Genomic DNA, 17,475 nt, shown 5'->3' with positions numbered 1-17,475 from the left:
AAAAGGGCTTTTCACAGCTACCTGATTCATCCCTTATCCTTCACGGAGGAGACGAGCGCCAGTCCCAGTGGGGAGATGGGAATTCAGAACTTCTGGTACCCATCTCACAACGCTCCTAGCTCTTCTCTGCAAACCCAGCTAGCCTGCAGGGCTGAATGATGCCACTTGGCATTAGAGTAGCTGCTGTCAAAAGTCTATCCAAATCCAGTGGCCGGCAGCTGACTGCAAATTAAACCAGCCCAGCTCACTGTGGTGGCAGTCCTTGGTGTGGGTTTGGGAGTAGGTGGCTTTCCCCCCTGGAGATTCAGCAATGAACCAGTGTCCCAAACGGAGGCTGCTGGAGGGCAGGAGAGGCAATCTTTCAGAGAAGATGTGAAACCAAAGTTGGGAGTGGTTGGGTTTTTTTTTGGTAATAGCTTTTAACCTCAGTGACCCAGTCAAAACATAACACAGTTCCTACATTCCTCCTATTTAAACTCTTCTGTCATTTCAGCTAGAGAGAGCGTTCAGCACCACTTCCACTCTTAAATTAAAGTGGAAAATTGCTGTGAGCTGTTAAACAGCTGCCATGTTCCACCCCAGAGATGGCTGCCTCTGAGCAATCCCTGCCTAGTTTGTATGCGTGATTCCTAAGCTTGTAAAGAGCATTAGGATCCTTTGGATGCATTAGGTGTAGGTTCTTATACACGTATGCACAGTGGCTCACAAACAGAGCAATGAATACAACCTGAGATACACGGTATAAAACAAGGTGCAATTCAACTGCCTGCAGAGAAAGTGCTGACTCTGGGAACGCTCCCTGCTGGGAACAGGAAAACAACCCTCTCCTAATACCCACAGCAAACCCACAATGCGATTTCATCGGCGCTGACTGGGGAAAGTCATGTGGTCACCAGCGACTTTGCAGAATGCTTTTTATCATTCAGCAATCCACACCGCAATGTCCACATGCTGCTGGAGCAAGCAAATCAGGAAACTGACGTGCCCAGGGAATCCATCTGTAGCAGTCAGGAAGGCATGTAGCAGCAGACAGAGAGGCGTTCCCATAGAGGGGCGAGAGTCGGGGGAAACGGCCAGATGGAGATTCTGGTTTCAGACATTATTTAAGCAGGCATTCCTCTCCCTGGTCAAATTCTACTGCTTGGCTAGAAACAGCCGCTGCTATTAGCAACCTGGAGATCACTCGGATTCTAAAACCTACGGGGAGGATCACCAACGTTCCTTAAAGGGGATCCTACCAATCAATGCTTCACATGGGCTTGCAAACCCCATTCAATTCTTGATTGGTTGTCTTCGAATACTTTGTGCCTTTGCACCATCCCTTCACCCCAGCAACCCTGTAACAACAAATCAATATCTGCAGCCCAACTCTCAGGAGCAGCCCTACACTAACAAACCAGCAGGAACCTTCCTCTCCTACAGCCCCAAAACCAAAACCCAGCATGCACGGCCCAGCACTCAAGAGCAACCCTGTAACCACCAAAACGTCCACCCCTGCCCTAAAGCACGATCCTACCACAACGAGCCAGCGCCCATGTGATGAAGGCAAAAATATTAGCTTACAAAATGGATACCAGCCTTGGAGTTCCAAAAGTGTTTGGGTTTCTAAGACTCATTGAAAAGAGGATTTTAAAACCTCCAAAAGGACACCTCGACACCATCCTACCAACATGGGGAGATTTTTGTTTTATGGCGGATCCAGTCTGGTTCATTTCTGAAAAAAGCGGTTTTGTGGCAGACTCTACGAAGAGCCAGGGCCAGAGGCAAAGCACTCTCCAGTCCATTAGGTGTATAGGGAAGGTACATTTGCAGCAGCACATTCATAGACTCCCAGTGTGATCTCATAATTAGTTATCCACTGGTATTTATCCATACTACCAAGTGCTGCTGGAATTCACGTGATAGCAAATGGAAACTATCCAATGCACTGGGAGTTCCCAAATGCCCCTGCTCCCCCATTTACCAACCCTCCCTCAATTCCTTCCTCCTGCCACTAGGGATAACACTTACCTTTGCTAATCCCAACAGCTGACCTTTGCACGCAAGTGACTGTCAGTGCTGTGTGGCCTGTTCCCACGCCCCTGCAAGATTATTAGTAATGGCAGACTGGGCAGCTCTGACGATTTGGACCATCTGTGCTTAGGCAGAAGGGGTCTGTGTGTGTGGAAAGCGTGGCTGCGACTCGCGAGAAATGCATCTGTGTTGTTCAGGTTGGTTCCCCATTGGTTTGGGCCTGTCCAGGACCTGCAGGCCTGTGGGGAAGGGCTCGGCTCTCTGGGAAGGTGAAAAGCTACCATGCGATCAAAGACAGAAGCGGAGAGTGGGATCGAGGTCACCTGCCAGCCTGCACCGGAGGTCGGCACACTCAAGGGTGCAGAACGGGGCGTTAGAACATGCCACGTTGGGAGGATGCTTTTCAAGACAAATCACTGATAACATCCTGCTGCAACATGTGCTTCTCCTTCCCTTCGTTCAGTTCCCACCCCCAGACTCTGCTCCTGTCAGAAAACGTTAATATCCTACTGCTTCCCCATGCCATGACTGCCCGTCTGTGTATATGTTTTACATGCATACGCACTCTGCCCATACGCACACCGCACACACAATTTTAAGCAGATTAAGGTCTTGATCCAGCAAAGCACTTATGCACATGTTCTGAATCAAGGCGAATATATTTACTGCAGTCTCCCTTAATTTTATGCAGCACCACAGGCATGATTTCTTGGTCTCCTAGTTCTCCAAGTCCCCTGATCAATAACCTTGGACCCCAATTTAATGAGAAGGAAAACTGAGGGCCTGGCCACCCATTATGTGACACTAAGTATCTGGACACTTGCATTCAGTTCTTGGCATTGGCATTGTTTTGGTGCATAGAATCATACAAGATTAGGGTTGGAAGAGACCTCAGGAGGCATCTAGTCCAATCCCCTGCTCAAGGCAGGGCCAACACGAACTAAATCATCCCAGCCAGGTTACTTCCCCATCTCTGCCTCAGTGTTCCCATCTGTAAAACAGGGCTCATAAAGGTGCTCAGGCCCAGGACCTATCTGATCTCTGAATTTTAGTTTTTTTTCCTAAAAGAAGAATATAAAAAGTGCATTTTTGATCAGGACTAGGCTGAAATCTTGCCGCATACTGCTGGGGTCAAGGGTTGGAATTGCCTGTGAAATCTGACTTCCTAAATTGACACAGCAAGTGGCATCTCTGATGGCAAAGTCAAATAGGACTTCAGGATGAAACCAATAGCAGTCTATAGAAGTTGCTCTAAAAACCTATGGAGCTGAACGGAAAATGAGATTCTTTCTGAAAATGTTCTGAGCCTTCTTATAGAATTTTATAGCAGGGATATAACTTAATAGAGAATTCTATCAGACGACTCAATAAACTTAGAGAAAGAATCTGGTTCTCTGTTAAATTCTATCAGACTTTTCCATAAGGGGGAACTTTCTTCTTGTTAATATCACACACAATTCTGCTTCCAAGCAAAACTCCGGGCTGGCTTTTCACTTGGCAGAACCCAGCACCTCGCAACGAATAATACATGTTCAGTGAGAAACAGGTGATGGAAAATTACTCCCAAGGAAGCAGCAATGGGGCTACGTTCCTGAACATGGCTGTAGCATTCAAGAGTGCTTTGTGCTGACGGGACATTAACCTAACTTCCACGGTTGCCAGGCAACATGGAGTTTGATGGAGGGAGCCATTTTAACAGCTGCCCTTTTACACAGACAAGTGGTCAATTCAGAAGCTCAGTTTTCGTGTGGAGGGGAAGAAAAAAGCAGGAAGAAAAGCTGCATTATTTGACTAAAAGATCATGGTTTATCATTCTCTGTATCCCACCCTCCCGAGTAAAAAAAATAAAATAAACCTCTTAGATTAGTCTTAAAACCTATTTATATGCTGTTAGCGCAATCTCAAGCCTCTCTTTGCAAGCTGATTTCCTGCTGCTACTTCAGTAAAGAAATGCACGCGTCGCAGGTACACTGGCTGTCAGTCACAGGTTTGGCAAAGGTGCATACCCAGTTTCATAAGTGACAACTGGCTCACCGTGGGAACATCTGATGGATTAATTATAACCAGGAGACTAAGACAAAGGATAAATAAAGCCAGAATTGTATTTATTCCCTACATCAGAAAAATAATGGTTTGGTTTAACAAGATTTTAATAATTAAGGCTGGGATTTTAAAAGGCATCTATGGGAATTAATCATCCAAATCCCACTGAAATCATGCACCTTTGAAAGCCCCAAGTCTGCATGCTCAGTAAATAATTAAATAAACCATTACATCGCTGTAAAAATGACACTATAAAACAGTCGCCTCTGTGCATCACCAGAACACAGCAGACATGCTCCTCCAACAACCAGTGTGATGCCGTTGATTCAGCTTCAAGGCTCTCTCAAGTTGCTTGGCACAAATTTATGAAGCAAGATAAACTAGAAAATGCACATTCCCTTTCCAAACAATTTAAATCAACAGCGTTCTGTTAAAAGCGAACACACAAAACCAAGCTGGACCATGTTAAAAATTCACAAATTGACAGATGAGCGATGAGAGAAACATCTGCCAAATCCACTGCTTTCCCCAATAGTACTCTCCTTATCAGGCTATTTTCCTGAAGCTGGGCTCAGTGCAGGGAGATTTCACTCTGAAAGAGCAACTGATGGGTTTCAAGAAACAGTGCTGGTACTAAAATGGGCCTGTCTATATTTATGACACTGGCACTGGAGTAGCTACACTGCTGCAGTCACTCCGTTGCAAACCCTACTCTAGACATGCTGCACTGATTAAAAGCAGGACGTCCACCACTGTGGCCATTTACTGGAGTTGCCTGTACTAATACAGAAGGGTCTAAATCACACTTCTCTTTCCCTGATGCGTCTGATCACGTAGGTTACCCAATTCCAGATCCCCCAGGCTCCACACATCCCATGGTAGCAAGAGAGACGCAAACACCAGCCCAGAAACACCCTGTTTCTCCTCCCTGGGTCTCTCATGTATGGATCGCACCCAGCTCCACCTGGCTTAGAGTGTCTGACCCAGGTGGGACAGCTACAGTCATTGCTCTTTTGCTATCCTATGAACATGGGTGCAAACAAATCTCCTTTTTCGTCTCTTTTCAAGGCAGTTTAAGGCGTCCATTTTTTAAAACGTAGTTTATGGAACAAACACCAAATCTCTAGGCTGACCCTTCTCAAAGCTAGGACCTCAGCACCCGGCTGACCCTTCCCAGTGGCCTAAAACAGATCACCCTGCCAGCGAGCCAGCTATACTCCTACTGTGCCACCATGCCTACAAGGATCACCACAAAGCTGTGAGATGGCCCGGGCCTCCCCCTTTAACTACCTCGCTGGCAAGCGGCAAGGCTGGACAGCTGGCCATGGAGGAGGGCTTGCACGCTGCAGCAATGTCTGCAGCTTACACCACACAGGATCAAGTCCCTTCTTTTGCTCCACAGAACCTTGGCCAAAGCCGGAGATGACGAAATCTGCATATAACACTTGGAGAATCTCACAGACAGGTTTGTCTCAAGTGCCTCACTCTAAACCTATGAGTGAGATGGAGCTGGCCGGAGGGAGGGGGACGGGGGGACACACACACACGCAATATGGCTAATTCACTAAATACTTAATGCAAGCAAGACTCATGCAGAAGTAACAACAATCCAGCACAGCTTTACGGAGGCCACAAGGAATGGGCAGAGTGCTCCAGTTTCAATTCCTGACCTTAATGAGTGGTACATCACTGACCAGAAAGGAGAGGTTTTTAAGATGGCTTTGAGCCTTAAAAACTGAAGCCAATCCCCTGTAAGCAGGAGTTCTCCACCTTCTCAGCTGTACGACAAGGAGAAGTTAGGGAAATGCTCCACCCGGTGAGAACAACGCACGTCCTTCCACTAGCAGAGCACAGGATGCAAAGAGCCAGGGTCACGTTAACTTTGACGGCTCCCGGAAATGTGGCATTTGATACTGACCAGGGAGGACAGGAATGACACAACATGCCACTGCATCTGCCTGATCCACACTCCATGGAGGGACAGGCAGCCAGTGGGTCTATTCGGCTCGCTCAGCCGTGGGCTGCTGCTTTCAGTCCCCTTAGTGTCCAGTCTTAGGCTGCTGGCAATGGGAGAGAACAGTGGGCTACTGGCAAGCTGCAGTTCGTGGTCATCTCAGCAGAAGCAGTGGCCAGCCAAGGTGTATGATCAACCAAGCGCCTGACAGGGCTGAGGGCCATGGGGGTTCTTACCTGTATTCATAGTGATGCGACATGAAGCCAGAAGAGGGTCGGATGTCTGCCTGGGCCAGGGTTTTAATGGGAGATTTGAAAGGTTTTTCAGAGCTGACTGAGCGGAAGGTGCTGAAATCATGGGTCCCTAGGAGGGAACCTGCTGCTTCCTGCATGGCAGGCACGTTCAAATGGCTGGAACAAAATGGAGAGAAAACCATCAGCGCAAGGAGGAAGGTTGTAGGGTGAGTCTGGAAGCACGGGAAGGTTCTGCACACCAATGTCTTTGCGGGGGTTAAAGAGAATAAATTTCCAAGAAGGGCCCAAGCCCCAGATTCAGACACTCTAGAAAAAAACTGGGAACGGCAAGTAAAGGATGGGGAACTCCCATATTGCAAATGGCCCCCTACCTTATAATAGCCCGAACCAAAAAACATGGTGCCAAACACCCCTGAAGTTTGGGGGTGTTCCAAACCCCAACCCAGAAGTGAATTCTGTTCACCTCTAAGGGCCTATTACTGCAAAGGTTTACACAAGGCAGTAGCTATCAACGAACTTCTAGATCTCTCATGATTGCAGGATCTGAACACCTCCATTAAAGTTACTGCCCTGAAAAAAACCAAACCAAAAATCCTCTCTGGAGAAGGAGGTTCTTATCAATTAAAATGGAAATTGCAGAGAAATTCACAACACAAGGACACCACGCATTTGGAATAGCCTGCTACAACCAAGCCAAGCAGAAGGTGCAACTGACTGGAGATGCAAGAGGAACTGATGGGTAACAGCATAGGCTTAAGGCATTGCAAACTCTCAATGAGCAGACAGTGTAAAGGGCAAAAAGTAAAGTTAACATTTCTAACTGCCATTCAGATTTAATAATCCAAAATGTTTAAAGAGGGTAGGGGTTTTTTTTAAGGTTTTTTGGTGGCAAAAAATGGTGGGTTTGTTTTGGAGAGTTTGGAAATGGAAATCACCAAAGGAAATGTCCATTTTTGCTTAGATGTTTTTTGGGGGGGAAGGGGTTGTCAGAAAAACCACAAAAATGGTGTGGTTTTTGGCTGAACATTTTCAGGTTTTCAACAAAAGCCCCAAAACTTTTGAACTTCAAAACTTTTTTCCATTTTTGTGGAAATTTTTCAAAACGAAACAAAAAGTATTTCCCAATTAGCTCTAAAGGTGATACTGGGAATACAGAAAGGAATCTGGTTAGGAAATTTTAAACTGACAGTGTCCCTTTAATATATATTTATGCATTTAGGGCTGATGCTGCTTTCCAATGAAATCAGTGGGAATTTTCTCTCTGGATTTTGTTAGAGTAAGGATCAATCCAATTAGTAAGTTGCCTCCCACTCAGAGTTTGTTACAGTCTGTCTTTACCCATTGTGTGGTATTGTCCTTTGAGAAAATTAACTGCAACATCTGGGCTAAATTAAATGTCATTTCACAAAGCTTGAGATTAGGGTTTATTGTGTGTGCAACATATAATTTTGCAGTTTTAAGCTGATTTTTCCCCTCCCCAGCCCACAAAAAAAAGAATCCACATATTTAACATTAGGACAATATAATTTTGATTTCTCTGCTGGGACCATCTGGGATTGTTATGCTGGTTTTATAAGAATACATGTAATGAAAAATGTCAAGTTATTCCATTAGTGCTGATAAAACTATTGTAACTGACTTTGAAGTTATAAAACTGTTTTATAATGTGATTGAAAAAACTCCAAAAAACCCAATATTCTTGAATGTGTATTTATTAGAGCATATGCTAGTAAAAAAGAATGAGGATAGCTTGACGTTGTTTTATTCTTTAACTCACAATTTATAATATATTAAAGCTTGAAACCAACATCTTGTTTCTTTACTAAAATGTTTGTATCCTCCATTGCAGGCATGCTGCTGTATTACTAAACGGTTGTTTCATAGGTACCAATCTGCAATAACTGGTTTGCTATTCCAAGATTGTTTATGAGCACTGGGTTACGCCGAGTGGTTTGTTTTTGTAGGGTTGCATATGAATGATTGGACCCGCGTTCATTCATTATTTGAATACACAGGATTGTAGAATGTGATCAGGGAGAAAAATTATATGGATTTGCAAACAGGGGCAAGAAAAAAAATATTGAGCTGTCAATCTTGACTGGCGTGTAAAGCGCAGACTATCCGTAACTTTAAAATCTGCAAGGTAATGGGTTTCTGCACATTTGTTTCTTGTTGGATAATTGCACCCTAGACTGTCAGAATTAACTTGCTGTACAGAAAAGTCTCCCCATTTTAGATGCTTCTCACTCTCTACAGAGGATGCAAAAAGTTTGCTCCAATGCGAGTTTCTGGCTTGGCAGCGCAGAGAACGTCAATCACAGATGCAGTCCTTTGTGACTCAGTCACTCCAGATCTGCTATTAGCTATAAGGAAGCGAAGCCACTGCAGTTACCCCAGATCTCACTGAGGAAAGAACTGACAGCCAGATTCACAGCGGCGGTAAGTCAGTGTGGCTCCAGTGACTGCATTTGACAAAACTGACTTACACCAGCTGGGGATCTGGTCTCACACCTGGAAATTAAGGGCTTGTCTACACAGGAACACTCAGGAAAGTGAATCCGAATTAACTAAAGGTGTGAATTTAAAGTGTATTAGTTAAACCACATTAAACCCATTACCGTATGAAATTATTCAGAATGAAAGTGGACTTAATTCCACTTAGTTTAACTCACTTTGAAACTTAAAAAACAAAAATAAACAAACAGAAAAACCATCTGCATAATCCAATAAGGGGGATTTTCCTGAAGAGTTCTGTTAATTAAATAAACTTACTCTCCCTTGGGAGCCCAGCACAGATCCCTTTCAAACACCGGTATTTGGGAATGGTGAGAGCAGCCGGTCACCAGCCGATAAATGTAGGTTCTGGACAGTGCAGAGAAGCGTGCGTGGAAGTTATCGGACACCCGATAGGCACTCAGAATGCTGTTAGGAAAGAAGAGTTGAGATCTTCATTAATCCACTGGTTTAAACCTGGTCACCACCTGGATTGGAGACCTCCAGAATTAAACACACAGACTTCTCTAGGAAGCTCCTCTGATGATTCCCTAGTTACCACCCATCCCTTTGAGCTGATAAACCAATTCTCTAGCATGGAGCTTGGGGTCACGGTAGATTTGTGTTGACTAGGATAGAAAGGGAGACCGTATGCTTCAACTCAACCGGCTAGCACTTGGTAAAGTCTACACACCCTGACTACCCACCCTCGAGTTTTAGACTGTGTTAGCTATCATTTCTAGCATACCTTTAAATCCCAGACAAGGGTAAGCCTGGGTCACTGTAGGTGGGATCTTTAGAATGAGACACAAAACTGAGGTTCTGACCCCTTGCAGTTATTAATAACCCCAGAGCTCTTTTTGCAAGAATAGGGAGATAACCTTGGTGTCCTGACCTAGCTTCCAATCTGCCACCCTTAATTCCCTTTTCATTTCAACTGAAGGTTGTATCTTAAACTAATGTGTTTCTGAGCACTGCTAAACAGCTGCTCCATTCTGCCTAAGCAGTAGATGTGTGTGGAATGCACATTTTTGGACATCTAAATACGCATATAGATAAGTACTCACTCTCTCACACGCGCGCACACACACACATCACTTAAGGGGAAAGTTTTGCATGAGTAAGACGAGCAGGAGTTTGCTCACAGTTTGCAGAAATGCTGTGAGATAAAATGTACCACACAAATATATTATATTATGCTACATTATGGCCAGCGTCAATCACAACAGGGCCACTACCTCTTCGGTGGCTGGTGCAAATGTCAAGGGAAGCATAGTGGTGTTTTTTGGTGGTGGTTTTTTTTTTTTTTTTTGCAAGAAGTCACTGTATACTTACCAGTTTCTTTGGTATCCCTAGCATGTTACACAAACATAGAACATCATGATTAACTCTGTTGCTACTGATGTGGATTTAAAAATTAAATCTTTCTGCACCTTCCCGCATTGCAATTCCCACCATGGTGGCTAGATCACATGAATGATGGCAAGAGAACCATGCTCTCCCCCACCAGGTCCTTTCACAGCAGAGCTCTGCAATGAATGAATAAATCTTAGGTTGCAAGGCGCAGCGCTGCAGAGCTGCAATTTGCAGCGCACACCTGCAACCACGCACCAGCGCTGCAAGCCCTCAACCAGCGCTGCTGCTGGCCTAGCGCCTGCCTGGCCTGGCAGGTTGGGGGGGTTGGGCAGTTGGCGCTCAGCAGTGAGTTGCACAGCGCTCATCATCACACACACACACAGTGGGGCTTTATCCATAAGGGGGGGGGAGGAGATATCTAAGAGCTTTTTTTACTAAAATTACCCTTTTTTTTTTGTTGCAGCCTGTCTTTGTTTTGTTGTGAACTCCCCGCTTGTTTGGAGTTTTCTACCGGAGCTGCTAGCCAATAATCTGTTGCTCAATGATCAATCAATCAACAATCAAATGAGATCCTCTCCCTCTCCTCCCAGAACTGCTCTGTCTCTCTCTCCTGCTGCTGCTATCTAAAAAAGCAAACATAGCTCCTGTTTGCTGTGATCATCTGTACCTGGCTGTACAACATCAAATGAGCAGCAGGCAGGGAACAGCGGGGTGCAGGAGGTTGTTAAGCAATTAATAAGAAGAAAAAAAAAGAAAAAAAGAAAATTTTTTTTCAAGTCAAGTCACACACACAACACTGGCTCTAAAAATCCTCTCCTCCCCCTCCCCCCCACCCCCCACACCCCACCCCCCCCCTCCCCAAAAAGAAAGCACGTTGTGGGCACTTGAATGAGCTGCCCAGCTGCCCATATCACTCCACCCCAAAATGCTGCAAATGCATGCACACCACACACACCAGCAGCTAGGAGTGTGGCCACACACCAGCGCTGCTCCTACACAGCTGGATGACCAGCGCTGCAAACTACCAGCGCTGCAAACCGTAAGTGTAGCCAAGCCCCCAGAGTCGATGGATTTCACCCCAGATTGATCACATCAGCACTAACTTTCATGCTAAGATGATAGCCACAAGGTGAATCCTAAGTAACGATCGCTGTGTGAAAGCTGGCCAGACTGCTACCAATCAGTTGGGAATCAGTTTGGAATCGGGAAATCCATCGCGGGGGTGGCTGTGATGCAAGTGTGCAGGGCCATTAAATCGCCTCCTGCTATGAAGGATTGTGACACTGGGCAACGTGCAGGACATACTGGATAGTTTTGCAGCAATGGGGCTGCCTAACTGCAGTGGGGCGACAGATGGCACATCTCTCTATTTTGGCCCCAGACCACCTGGTGACAGAGTACGCCAACAGAAAGAGCTACTTATGGTATTGCAAGCGCTGAGGGGGATCACTGGGGTCATTTCACCGACATCAACACAGGCTGGTCAAGGAAAGTACAGTTACAATCACAACTTTCTCACTTTCCCTTCTGAGTCAGAGAGCAGGATGGCAGCCCGGGCAGGGGTGGTGGTCGGGTGGCACTGGGGTATCAGCAGAAGCGCATAGGGCTGTTGTTCTGAATACTGGTAGTGTTTTCCAAAGGCAGTGGTGATTGTAGCTGATCTCACGCCTGTGGGTAACTAAGGCTGCAAGGGAGCAGCTCCTGAATGCATCTGGCTGCAGACTGGCTCTATATGTTGCTAGCCTGAATGCTGCAATGGTGCCTGCTGAAGTAATTGCTGAGCGCCGTGGCAAAGTGTCCTACCACAGGGAAAGAAACAAGGCAGCTCTCCCAAGTAACCTTCGGCAGAGGATTGCAGATTACCTCCAGGAAAATGTGCTAAAGATCTCTATGGAGGATTCACGTGACATCCCAGTGTGCATAAACCTAACTGTTCCACAGGGCCCCCTCTGCCTAGCTGTACAGGGGAATGAGAAGCAGACAGCAACTGGCCCTGTGTTGGTTATTTCACCACCTCTTCTAGCCTGATTAAAAAAGCAGTACATGAGCAGACGTGCCTCTGTGATATTGAAGCAAACGGAGTACTTACCAGAGCTTGCTTCCCCTGCATCAGGCTCACCACAGCTAGACTGCTGGGACTGGCCAGACTGCTCAGGAGTCAAAGAGATCCTGGCTCCTCACGCCACCGGATCTCCCGGTCACCTGCCCCACATCCGCCTCCGCCTCCACTTCTTCGCCAGCACGTTGTCCTTAGAGTTCATTCTGGTGGGCCAGTGACTCTAGCCCCCTTCCCTCCCCTCCCCCCAAAAAAGTATCCATGGGGCTCTGACTGTGCAGGTGGGGTTGCTGCCGAGGATGGCGTGCAGCTCCTTGTAGAAGCTGCATGTCTGCGACTCCACACCTGAGCAACTATTTGCCTCCCTGGCGCCTTGATTTTTACGCAGCATTGCTGTGCGTCCCTGTTGTAGCCCTCCTCCTCCTCCTCCTCGCCTCGAGCGATCTGGCTGTAGATGTCGAACTTCCTACAACTAGAGCGCAGCTGTGACCGCACAGCTTCCCCTCCGCGCAGACCCAGGAGATCCGCCTCCTCTGATGTACTCCAGGCAGGAGTGCGTTTGAGCCGGCGTGATCAGCTGGGCAGTTGTTATGTTAGTCCTCCAAACCGAGCAAACAGTTCCCAAGGCGTTAAAAGGGGAGGGGCGTACACCTGTGTACCTGGCTGCAGGGCAGCGGAGCTCAAAACGGTGACCAGAGCAGTCACAATGGGACACCACCTGGAGGCCACTTAGGGTGACATGAGCAATGCAGTGTCTACACCGACACTGTGTCACCTTAACGACGTCGCCCTAAGCGCTACGCCTCTCACTGAGGTGATTTTGTTAGGTCAGCGTAGCGAGTGAGTTAAAGCGCCGGGAGGAGCATTGTAGCAGAGACACCTCCACAGTTAGGTCAACGTAAACTGCCTTACGTCAACCTAACTGTAGTGTAGACTGGGGCTCAATGGCTTAGGGAGACTCAGAGCATGATGTTGCATCCCTGACCATCTTGGCTAATAGTCACTGATGGACCTATGCTCCATGAACTTATCTAGTTCTTTTATTAATCCAGTTTTACTTTTGGCCTTCACAGTATCCCCTGGCAAGGAGTTCCACAGGTTGCCTGCACTGTGAGGAAGAAATACTTCCTTTTGTTTGTTTTAAACCTGCCGCCTACTAATTTCATTGGGTGACCCCTGGTTCGTGTGTTATGTGAAGGGGTAAACAGCACTTCCCTGGGGGCTGTAACGAGTTCATTCCCATGCTTACAGTCAGGCACGAGCTCGAGCGCCTTCCTGAATCGGGGCCCTGAGGAGGAAGGTCCTTCCAGTCATGGCACCTGGATACCCAAGGAGCACACTTCTGACTAGCTCTTTCCAAAGGCTGTTACTTAGTTCATTGCAGCAGATGGAGACAGCAGGAAACTAGGTCACTCCCCCACCCCCCACAAAGACAGACACGACTTTGCCGCAGTCGGGTGGAAATGCAGGGAGCACGTTGCTGCCTCTTAGACTGATTCTGCAGCCAGGAAGACGAGCACGTGGACTGCATTTAAGAGACCTCCAGGAAATCACAAGCTCTTGTGTATTGAGAGGAAGGGTGCTAGGACAAAGTTGTTCCCGGTGCATCTCCATGGACTTCAGAGCCGTTACACCGGGGAGGAACTTGCCAGTTTCCTACACTCCCTTGTTTTCTATTTTAATCCAGGTAGAGGAGCAACTGCCTGCCTCTGTGAGAAGCTGCCATGGCGACCATCAGATTGAGCCACCTTGGTTTAAAACAGAGGCGGGGGCACAGATTATAGCGGGGGGAAGCAGGGATACAGCTCCTCCTCCTCTCTCTGGCTTTGGGGAGCAGTTCCCATGCCCCCGTTAGCTCCCCCACTTCTTTCAATCTATTTAAGCCACTGGAGGCCAGAGGTGATATCAGAGCGTTTCCCGCAAAGGATCCTTCGCCTTGGAACGCAATTCCCCGTCTTGCTCCAGCAGAGCACAGATTTGTTTTCCTGCAGGGCCAGGCCGAAGGATATTGCCCCACAGGCTTTTGAAAGAGGCTGAGGTCATTACCCTCTTCTGGCAGGTGTGACTCTCTAAGGTGGGCCGCCCCTCTGCGGAATGCAGGGGGCCTCGCTGCGCCAGGCACCCTTTGCATTACGTATGGGGTGCTCTGAACCTGGCTTCTGAGGAGCAATGAGATCAACGGCCACTACAAAACCCAGTGCCCATCAAGAGCAAATGTTTGAGCAACAAACTTATTTACAAATATTTTTCTTGTGCCCTGGGGATTTTTGCCAGCTGGAGGTCTGCAGAGCCTCTCCCCGATCTCCATGGAGCGGATGAGAAAGGGGGAAGGATAGTGGAGCTGCAGGACTCAATGCAGTTTTCTGGTAACAAGCCTCATCTGACCCCAGTACCATAATTAAATGTTCCATTTATTTACACACACACACACACACACACACACACACACACACACACACACTCTGCAAGTATGCGGTTCCCCTGGAGCTTTCCTTGTCAATGCTCATATGCTTATTAGGAAATAATCACCCTTCTATGCACTCCAATAGAGCAGCTCTTTCAGAGAAGAAATATATTTATGCTCACATGATTCTTCTGTGTACACATTATTTCCCGCCTCACACACTCGGCGTAATGAGTGCTACAATCCTTTCCACAAGGTAGTCCTCTAGGCCTCCCTGCTTGCTTCGTTTCAGTCACTCCTAAGAGCCCATATCAGCAGCACGGCCTGCAGAAATCATGCTAGGCACTGACAAAGTCGGGATTTCCAAAGGAATTTGGGTCCCTTGGTCACCTAGGCTGGGACTTCTTCAGCGACAGAAAAGATGGGAACCATCAAAACGTGTACATCTTGTAAGCACAAAAATCACAGACCTGTAACCCATCTCCTTTCCTCCCCTCCCCTCCCCTCCTTCCAGCAGTGAGTTGTCTCCTCTCTACCGACTCTGTCTTTCAGATTGGGACTAGAGCTGGTTTGAGGTGGGGGAAGATGAATTCGTTTTTTTCCAAAAAGATTCCAAAATTTCCGAACGTTTCAAGTGAGCCCGTCTCAGAAACCTGCTTTGTACGTGCCGTCTACGATGCGCTGAGCAAACTTGTGACTGACATGCAACACCCCACCGTTACTGCTTATGCCTCTGAGCCTGCAAAGGGACCTATACACCCGCTTGGGAGCCCTGCTGAAGGGACTCTATGCAGGAGGTTGTCAGCGCAGGATCAGCTCTGGGCCCAGTGCCTGGCGATGTTTGCCGGATCCCGCACTTAGTCATGATCGTTTCAGGCTACAACCACATGGTAAGAGAACGCCACTTACTGACAGGAACTGAACGACGACTATTTATCTGGATTACTGTAGCACCACAGAAAACCACCCCATTGCGCAAGGTGCTGTACATATACAGAACAAGAGAACAGAGGGGGGAGCACAAGGAAACAATGAGGCATTATTGGGCTGTGGTTTCCGCACTCCAGCAGCCTAACCATTGTCAAGTTGTTTTTAGGCACCCAGGCAGAGAAGAGCTCTGAAAGTGATAATGGGGAGGAGGGGAGGCGGAGCGTTGGCAGATGTTTATGGGACACTCCTCCCACACGGGAGAGGGAGGGGGGGGCAAATCCACTGGCCAAGTTTTTCAAAAGTAATTGGTGATCGGTAGCATCTCAGTTCGTGGGGGGCCCACTTGAGATGCCATTCTGATTTTCAGAGGGCAGGTGCTCAGCGTTGTCTGAAAACCGGGCCCCTTTAACCCATCTCAAGTGGATGGTACAAAAAAAATCACTCGTTACTGTGAAACCCTTGGCTGTGTTCTCCTGCGCTCCGATTGAGAGAGGTACTACCTTCCACTGGGGATACGGAGAAAGTGAAAGCGATTCTTAAAGATCCCAACAGAATCTGTCTGGAAACAATATTTTATTAGCAGGTCCTGCGACCACCCCGGGGGAACCAAATACTTGGCTTCCTTCGCTTTCATCTGACACTAATGTTTATTTTGCTACGTCTGTCATTAATCTGGAAGCAAATAATAAGCAAACATGGAACTGAAAAAAGAAACAAAGGAACACAAGTCAATTTTCCTGCCATCATTCCATCACTCTGACAAAACGCCAGCAAATATACGGCAGGGAGCCATCCTACAGGGGCTGGGGAGACGAGATGTCTTTAACAGATCTTCTCCATCTATGCGATACATACTGGATCTGCGTGGGCGAGAGCCTTTAAAATGTGCTTTGCAGCCCTAAAGTAATGCAAGACTGAGTCAAGATGCGGTAGTTGCTAAGTTGCAACCAGACTAGCTTTTGGGGAATAACAGGATCATTATGCATGTAAAATCCCTTTAAAGCAGATAATGCGCAAGGTACCACTGCCATAGGGATAGGAGCCACAGAATATAAACACGATAACGCTCTTAGATCCTTCGAGGTTTTGCACAGGGGGCGCACAAGACTGGTGCACTCCAGTGCAAGGGTTAGCCGAGACCGTGGGCCGGCACACACGAGAGTTGGGGGGGGGGAGGATGTGGGCAGAAAATTGGCCTATGCTAGTTCATCATTGCGACGAGTACTTACCTACCCACTCTCTACTTAGGCCTGACTGTTGCTGCCAGGCTGGAGCAGCTTGGGGGTCCTTGCACCAAGATGGGATGGGGTCTCCCACACCTCTCCCTGCAGCGCCTGTGCCAGCTGGGCTCAGCCCCAGCGTGGTTCATTTGCTTCAGAACTTTGGGTCGACTCCTTAGCAACAAAACACCAGACTGGACGTTCTGGGGAAGAAACCGATGTTAAGACCAGTCTGACCTGAACAGCACAGGCCAGAGACCATCACCAAGCGATACCTGCATCCAACCCAATAACGAGACCCCAGATTGGTTCCCTGCTCTCTCCAGAACTCCCACCACACAAGGCGAGGACACACACTGTTGAGTCCCGCGATTTGCAGGGGGAGTAACTGCTGACTCATTCTCTAGCATGCAGCAACGTGCTTGGATAGAGGGTGGGTTTCAAACTCTTCTGCGATAGGTTAGGAATTCCTCGAGCATGTCTCCAGCTCTAGAGCGTGGGTTTTGGTGGAGCATCATCTGCTGCAGCCAGTTTTGCAGAGGGGGAAAGATCAGATGAGAGATTAGACCCACCACACGGCATATGGGAGAACTATACAGGAGGATATTACTGCTGATATTGCAGCCAGCCAGCCAGGAATCTTGTTTCCCTTCCAAACGCTATCGACAATAATATGCTCTCACAAAGACCGTCCCCCCACCACCCCCTTCCCCGATCTCAACCACATGAAAGTGCTCAGTTTTCTGTTCAGC

The 17,475-nt window shown here is 47.5% G+C and overlaps 1 protein-coding gene across 2 annotated transcripts in view; it reads right to left on the bottom strand.

The window, feature by feature from the left end:
* The window catches only part of PUSL1 (pseudouridine synthase like 1), a 63,640-nt gene that overhangs the window by 21,041 nt on the left and 25,124 nt on the right, over window positions 1–17,475 (bottom strand). For both annotated transcript variants that reach the window (XM_039509237.1, XM_039509238.1), the window contains exons 4-5: window positions 9,037–9,186; window positions 6,247–6,420 (exon numbers count right to left, since the gene is read on the bottom strand). In XM_039509237.1, coding sequence (XP_039365171.1) covers window positions 6,247–6,420; window positions 9,037–9,186 — 324 coding nt within the window. The remainder of the gene's footprint in view (window positions 1–6,246; window positions 6,421–9,036; window positions 9,187–17,475) is intronic.

The sequence above is a fragment of the Mauremys reevesii genome, linkage group 21 (genome assembly GCF_016161935.1).
Source record: "Mauremys reevesii isolate NIE-2019 linkage group 21, ASM1616193v1, whole genome shotgun sequence".
Taxonomy (NCBI): Eukaryota; Metazoa; Chordata; order Testudines; family Geoemydidae; genus Mauremys; species Mauremys reevesii.
Note: the sequence above shows the minus strand (reverse complement) of the source record. Positions and strands in the feature narration are given on the sequence as shown.